We start from the raw sequence: 7,965 nt of genomic DNA, 5'->3' as shown, positions 1-7,965 counted from the left end.
GACTAGGAAGAGTCACATCTCACAAGGTCTTCCAGACTCAAGGAAAGTTGGATTTTGCTTTCATAGCTAATGGGAAATTATGGCAGAATACTCAAGAGAAGAAGACTTGAACAGTATGGCAAGAAGCCAAGTGAGTAATAATCAGAGCTGAAACTAAGTAGTATCAGTGGAGATAAAATGGAGGATACAAATACAAGTGAAGGTAAGAATATATACTTAGAAGTAGTTTAAAAAATTTTTAAAAAGCACGGATTTCTTCCAATTAAAAATTTTATTTATATGAGATGTTTTACAAAATTATTTAAAACATGACATCATAGTTGGTTATACATTTAGTTATTTGTTTTTACTGAAAATAAAAGGATTACATGAAATTAGGACTTTTTCAGAAAGTGGTATGACAGGATTCTTCTGTCTATAATCCTGGAACCCGGCAGAGATGCTGAGCCCCCAAAACATCAGTTCCAACTCAGAGATCACTATTTAGACCTACCTCAGAGGAAGGTCCTAGACAACCTGTTATTATACAGGGCTGGTACAGAATGAAGTCTCAAATTTCTAAAATTAATATGCATATTTTAATGTAGGTAAACTTTAGGTAACTCAGTTTTAGGCACTCCTCTAATTTAGGAGCTTTAATAGTGTTGAGAAGGAGATATCTAGACCTGCAATTGGTTTAAAACAACTCTACACAATCATACAGATTCTGAAACAAATAGTGTTTACAGATATAGGGTAAAATTACCCCCATGGTGTATATTTTCAAAGTCACATTGCACTGCCCTGACAGGTTCCTTTCTTGGTACCAAACATGTAATTGACTGGGTCTCTTCGCCCCCCACCCAGACCCCATGTAGCAAAACTCCATTCTGGATACCATTTCCTATGCCAGTTAAGGGTTTGTTACAAGTTAAAGAGTTTTTTTTTAAAAGCCACCCAGATATTTTAGGAAACAACCCAGAACGAAAGCATTAATAATAAAAATCAAATCAGTGTCCTGTATATCAAAGCACCACATCTAAAAAGTCAAGGATGTAAAAAGTGACCTTTACATTTTATAACAATACACAGTGTTTATTGATTTCAAAAAAGTATCAGAGAAAATAGCAACCTTTAAACATTCATTAAAATGAATAGAAAGATTTTTTTTTAGAAAAAGTGCTTATTCAGAGTTTAGTGAACACACAAATATCATTGATTGCAATTCTATGTTACAGTACATTTTACTTTCTATAACTGTAAAAATAAGCTAAAACATAGGAGTATGATTTAATCTATATTTCTAGCCCTACTCAATATGTAATTATAGATTAGCTATAAATTTCCACTCAAGTGAAATGCAAGAGGAATATAATTTATAGCCTTTTTAAAGAAGTACATGCCTAAAGCCTGAATAATCCAGTATTAATCTATTATAATATACTCAACTTAGAAGTACTCATCTCTCTTACAATGTTGTCTTGTAAATGATGCAATGAGTTGAAAGACTGGTCCTGGTTCAAGAGGAAATCCTGATAAAAATGGATATAAAACCCCACTAAGAAACACAAGCATGTTTCAAAGAGAAACCTGAAACCCCAAATCATTATTCACAATCTATTATTAATTACAATTTGAGATATATCACCAGTTACTTCTAGGTTGTAAATATGTCTCACCAATGACAATCTTGTACAAACATATCAGAAAAACAATGGGCAACTCCTGAAAGTCACTGGACGATAAAACATAGTTACATTTGGTTTCAAAAGATTCAGAAAAGATTAGATTAGGGGAAAATGTATTATTTAATTAAAACCACTTAAAATAATTCTGGTGGGCCTCAAAGCAAGTAGCCATGTTGGTTACATGCATTTTGCTCTCAGGTTTAAGACACAAAGGTCTCCATTTCTCTAAGAGAACTGCTTTTCCGGCAAGACATACTCTCTCTTTTCCCTTGGAGCCAAGTAATTGGAGCCCTAAACACACTGCGGAGCTTCTGTTGGAACCGGTTTCCAACAAAACAATAGAGAAATGGATTAACGCAGCTGTTGGTGAATCCCAGGAGGATGGCAAAAGGAAGTGCCAGGTCAATGACTGCTATAACTTCACAGCTATTAATGACACCCATCCAGGCCAGAGCATCCAGGAAGGTCAGAACATGGAAGGGAAGCCAGCAAATGATGAAGGCCAGAACAACAGCAGCTGCCATCTTCAGGACTTGGTCTCGGGTTATCCTGTTCTTCCCATAGCTATTCGTCTTCAGTAAGTGTTTTCTAATTCCAAAATAGCATGTTGCTATGAATATTAAAGGGATAATAAAACCAAGGATATTTTTCATTAAGGCAATCCCAGCTGACCATTGGGCATATTTCTCAGGTGGGAAAGCCATAATGCAAGCATTCACTCCTAAGTATTCAATGGTTCTGACATCTCGAAAATAAAATGTTGGCAATGAGGACAAACAGGCCATACACCAAACAAGGGGAACTATATAAGATGCTTGCCAGGGATTTCTTCTTTGAGACAGAAAGGGGTAGATAACGGATTGGTACCTATCAACACTCATACAGGTGATAAAAAAAATGCTTGCAAACATGTTCAGAGTAAGAAAAGAACCAAAAACTTTGCACATCACAGGTCCGAAGAGCCAGTCATATCTATAAGAATAATAGGTTGCCCAGAGAGGAAGAGTAGCCAAAAGGAGTAAGTCAGCCACAGCAAGGTTGAAGATGTAAATGCTAGAAACCTTTTTAGGACCCTTTTGACAACAAAACAGTGTAACCACAACAATATTGACCAGAAATCCAATTACAAATATAATGTAGTAGAGAATAGGAATTGCATCTAAATGCTTATCTGATGGTTTCTGTGAACAGTTCAAGGTAGACTCATTGTTGCCAGAGATGTTCACAAGCCCGAAGTGAAGACTGCTAGTAATGCTTTTGCTACTAGTGGCAAGGGTGGAGTTGCCCTTCATATTGAAATGTCAGCAGCTCCTAGTTCTTATGCCTTCTGTGGAGGAAAAAAAATAGAACTCTTAGAACACATACAGAGGTGAGGACATCCTTGAATCCTTAGCATTTTGAAAGTTTGTCAAAAGCAAAAAGAAGTGAGTGATTATAGAAAACATTATGAAACAGAGCCATGCCTTGTAAAATAAGAATGGATTTTACCACTTGAAAAAGGAGAAATACTTTTCTTAATAGTAGAAAAAAGTAAATCATTTCAGAGATCAAAAGTTCTGAACAAAACTACCTTTTGCCCATCTTTTCTATGATGTTTTTGAAAGGTTTAAAGAAAATTAATATTTCAAAAGATTAGTCAGGGCAGGAAATATGTGAAACAAATAAGAAACCTAGAGGTAAGAAAAGTTAATCTTTCAAAAAACACTTGAGCATATATCTCTGTTTGTATACTTTCTAGAAACTACACTGCTGCCTGCTATTGCATAGAGAAATGCTCTATTTAAGTAACTAATTACATACAAATCACTACAACTATGGAAAACATAAGTAACGTAAGCAAAGGAAAACATAAGTATATAAAAAACTAAAAGAGAATATGCCAAAGGAACATATTGGGATGAGGAATCATGGTTTTTCTTTAATAATTAAAAATAATTCCTTTAGTTTTACTTTTCTATTGTTTTCACAATAATAAAATAGTTAAGAAGTTATGAAATATATTTCTATTTCTAAGTCTTCTCCTTTTAATAGAGAATATTAGTTTTAGAGATAGATATCTAATTTTGGTCTATTTCATATATAAACAATCCATTTTCAATTAAAGCAGATAAAGAAAAAAACAGTCAAACCTATTTTAGGTTCAAGTAGAAGTAATTTATATTGCTCAATGAAATGAGAATTGAACATCAATGATTAATCATGAGATAGTCTTATCATTTTTCTTTTGCTCTCTTCTCAGTTTAACAAAACTGAATAGCCGTGGCTCTCAAATGTTGCAGTGTTCAGGTTCTTGTGACTTTTTTCACTAGAAACATTATTTTAAAAGCAAAAAAACACACATTAGCTAAAGGTAAGCATACTAAGGAAACACTATTTACTTTAGATAGTTTCAAAATACATGCAAATAAACTACCCAATTAAAAGTATAATCTCCAAAGAACCTCCTAATAAAGAGCAAAACTTTTATTTTGGACTAAAGCTTTTTCTTTTGACCTAACAAATTAACATAAAAGAATCAATAATAAATTCCACTTGAAGACTTACTGGTTGTTGAAGTTTAAAGCAGTAATCATAAATCAGCTTGCTTAGTGCCTAAACACACTCCTGTAAGAGAAACAGCAGCTAAATAATTCAGGAGTTTTACAAAATACAGTGTTAAAACACAGGAAAAACAGAAGTTCATCCATAAAAAATACTTTCATTTAATGTATGTTCTACTTTCCAAGTAAATTATATACAAATTGTTCATACTTACCTTAAAAATTAAGGCTGCAGAATGCTTTGAATTCTGTGCTTACTCGTTCTCTCAGACGCTGGGACGTAATAGCACCAGATCTCTGGTTTCCTTCTTATATGTTTGGTCTGTCCACTGGGAGCCTTCAACCTACATAATTCTAGGGCTGACTTATGAACACTTGCCAGCTTTCCAGAGAGGTTTTTTTTTTTTGTCTGCAAAACATTAATCTGAAATTCTCACTGTCTCCAATCATAACAGCTCATTGAAATAAATCTCAAACAAAAAAATGAAGTCTCCACAAATGTGTTAGATAATTTTGAAGTCAGTGGCTTACTTTAAGAGAAGAACATAATAATTATTTATAGAATTTTCTCTTTCTTTTTTCCTAATATTGGCATTCTAATAGAAATTAATGAGTAGAGACTAGGAAATTTATTATAGTAGCAAAGTCTTTGTTCATCATCTTTTACAACCTTCATTACTTTCTGAAAATTTTATCCATGTTTATTAAAGAATGGTAGCAATTTTACTTGAAGTCTACAACTTCTAAAATTTCTCCTTTGCTTTATGCGGTTTTTGTTGGCTTCTTGCTGGAGGGTTGGAGATTGCAGGAATATAATTTTTACGTGATGGAGAAGAGGTTTGGTCCTCCTTGCATAGGTCTCTGTCATATTTGTAGTTTAAATACAAAGCACAAAAAGTGAAGAAGGATTAGGTGACTAATTCAACATAGATCACTGTTGCTGCTGTTTCTTGTGGCAGTGGGGGCAATAAACTACACAACCAATCCAACAGAAGCAAGAGTGACAAAATGAAGAAAGATAAGAACAGGTGATGGTAGTGATAATACTAGCTGACAATACATGTTATGTGCCAAACACTGTGATGAGTTATTTATCATCAATAATTTAATAGAGAGGCAGTATAACACACTGGTTAGTAAATAGCCTCTGGGATCCAACTACCTGGCTTTACAAACCCAGCTCTACCACTTACTAATTCTGACCTTGGCCAAGTTACTTTATTTCTCCATGTCTCAGTTTCTCATCTGAGAAATGAGAATGATATAAATTACCTACATCATAGAGTAGGAATTTTAAATAAGCTAATGGAAAATTAAATGAGCTAATATGTTTAAAGTGCCTAAAATCATGCCTAGCATATGGTAGGTGCTATTACAAGCTATTCATTTTAGCCCCCACTTTACAAATCAGGAAACTAGGACTCATAGAGTTTAATAACTTTTCTGAGATCATACAGCTATTAAATGAAGACACTTGCATTTAAATCAAAAGAAACTAATATCAGAACTCATTCTGTTTAGCCTCTATACCACAAGAGGAAGCACTAGATGGTCCTTTAATCTCACTCTTTGTCTTGGCAAAAAGGAAACGTAGCATTTACAGAAAATCACTGATGACCATTCATAATCTATCACAAAATCATCAAAGAAGGGGAAAAGAATTGGAAGAACTGTTATGTGGGGAAAAGTATTTTTCTTAATTGTATTGCCCAATTGGAGACCATAGGAAGGAGAAACTTGTGACTAGATAGCTTTCTGTAGTTAGTACAGAAAACCAGAGAACCTAGAACACATTTTAAATGGGCAAAAAGATTCAAGTTATTCCTGTGGATCGTATTTTTCAGATAAGCAGTAAGGGCGCGCCTGTCCATGCTGCAGGCCACAGGTAAAGGATGAGGGCAGGCTCTGAGGAAGTAGCTGGGCACCTAAGTATGGAGTTCAGCAGAACAAGGAAGGAAAAGTCAGTGTTGATGACAGAAAACAAAATTGCAAATGGCATGAGACAAAGCACATGACTTTTGATATTTGTCTGTTTCTCCATTAATATTGAAGTCAATACTGTAGCACACAGGCAGATGAGATCAGTGAGAAGTCATCGTTGTGTGAAAAATACAGTAGGATTCAAAGGTTTCATAGACCATCTTAAAGTTCCTTTTGGTGAACAGTTTGAACGTAGTCAAAATTCCCCTAATAAATGTATGCACCATTTTACTAAATCTCAAAATATTTGTGTCCTATGCTCTGGACAGATTCAGTTGAGGCTGAGGCTCTGTTAAAATGATAGAAAACTTATGTTTTGGAAACAAGTGAGGGGGCACATATGTTTATCAGCAGGAAAGCTGACATGGAAACTGTTTTCTCTCATTGTTTAAACCTGGTTTCTCCCTCCATTTCAAATGTTTGTTTTTGCCACATAAAGGGGAATTTTCCAGGCCAGGGCCTCCCAAGTGGTCAAAATGGGTCAGATTCTCACCCTGCTCTTTTTCTCGTCCCCTCTTATGCCCCTTGCAAAGAAACAGCCAGGAGGTGAGCTATAAAATTATGAGAACAAACTACAGGCTTGTCTCCAGAAGACCTAGCCCTGAACACCCACAAGGAACAGGGGATCTTGTCTAGAGCTTTTGTCCTTCATTAGAGTAAGTTCTGACGTAAATAAAGTTTAAAGAGGTACATATTTCCCAGAAGATTAAAGGGCCATTTACTCTGCGTCTTCATACTCTTAGGAGTAAATTTTTTCACAAGTCAAAGAAAAATTTTGTAACTGTAGAGAATTAACAAAAAAAAGTTTATAAAAGGAATAGCAATAATATTGACACCACTTGAAGAAAGAAATACTGTATATTATTGATTCTGCAAAGAACTCCCAGTTAAACCAACAATGTAAATACGCTTGAGAGTCAAATAAATGTCAGTCCTGGGAAGCAGTACAACACAAAAAGTTCATTCTCCTGGGAGTAGGGAATACTTTTTCTGCTGGTAGACTTACTTAAAAAAGTTTCAGGTCATTTGAATAAATTATGCAGCTCTGCAGGACAAGTGTAGCTGAGCTAGCAGAATTAAATAGTAAATCACATTAAATTAATTTTTTTCTAATGAATACCTGTTGTTTATTGTGAGATTACTTAACAGTAAATTTGAAAGGACTAAGCTAAAAAAGTAAATGTTCTTGGGAGGAATTCTTCCTCTGCTAGAAGGTTACAGAGTTCAGAACAAATTTTATTTGCCCCCTCACCTCCACCCACACACACAGATGAAACTTCAAAGGAGAAAAGAAATACATAAATGCAAAAATTAGCAAAAATTCTAGACATAAGTGCCCTGGTTATAGAGGTAAAGATTAGAGGTACAGATTATGGAATGATTTTAATACATATGGGTCTTCCTTTTTAATCTAGGTCTTTCAGAGTCAATTTAACTTTCCCCAACCACAGCCACCACACTGAGTGCCAATATCATTACCACTTCTCTCAACTTCAACACACACACGCATCACTCACACCCATAGACCGACACACGTACTTTATACCAACCTTTCTTTAATTCACTTACCTATTGAGTAGCCATGCTTTAATTGTCACTGGACTTTTCCTAACCTAGGGGTCTATAAAAGGAGGGTAGTTAAGAAGATTGCCCATTATTGATGAATCTTTGCATATTATTTTTGTGCCTCTCGGTGAAATGTCACAATGAAAGCAAATGGAAAAAAATAAGGCCTTTTATTCAGAAATAACAATCAGATTGGCCATTTTTAGAAACCA

At 34.8% G+C, this 7,965-nt stretch overlaps 1 protein-coding gene across 2 annotated transcripts; it reads right to left on the bottom strand.

Annotated features, from left to right (window-relative positions):
- Positions 1-252: 252 nt before the first annotated feature.
- Positions 253-4,495, bottom strand: AGTR2 (angiotensin II receptor type 2). Of its 2 annotated transcripts, XM_045383802.3 has the most exons (4): positions 4,423-4,495; positions 4,212-4,271; positions 3,797-3,972; positions 253-2,994 (listed from the first exon to the last, which is right to left on the bottom strand). In XM_045383802.3, exon 4 carries the CDS (start codon positions 2,957-2,959, stop codon positions 1,868-1,870), a length of 1,092 nt encoding a protein of 363 aa, XP_045239737.1. In that variant the 5' UTR covers positions 2,960-2,994; positions 3,797-3,972; positions 4,212-4,271; positions 4,423-4,495; the 3' UTR covers positions 253-1,867. The 2 variants fall into 2 exon arrangements, with proteins under 2 accessions (XP_045239737.1, XP_005594480.1); XM_005594423.4 differs by lacking the exon at positions 3,797-3,972.
- Positions 4,496-7,965: the final 3,470 nt, after the last annotated feature.

Source organism: Macaca fascicularis, chromosome X, assembly GCF_037993035.2.
Source record: "Macaca fascicularis isolate 582-1 chromosome X, T2T-MFA8v1.1".
Taxonomy (NCBI): domain Eukaryota; kingdom Metazoa; phylum Chordata; class Mammalia; order Primates; family Cercopithecidae; genus Macaca; species Macaca fascicularis.
This window is presented reverse-complemented; position numbering and strand designations above follow the sequence as displayed.

Bases quoted from the DNA above. Each gene is read 5' to 3' on its own strand.
- AGTR2 (XM_045383802.3), bottom strand. From the start codon at position 2,959: ATGAAGGGCAACTCCACCCTTGCCACTAGTAGCAAAAGCATTACTAGC.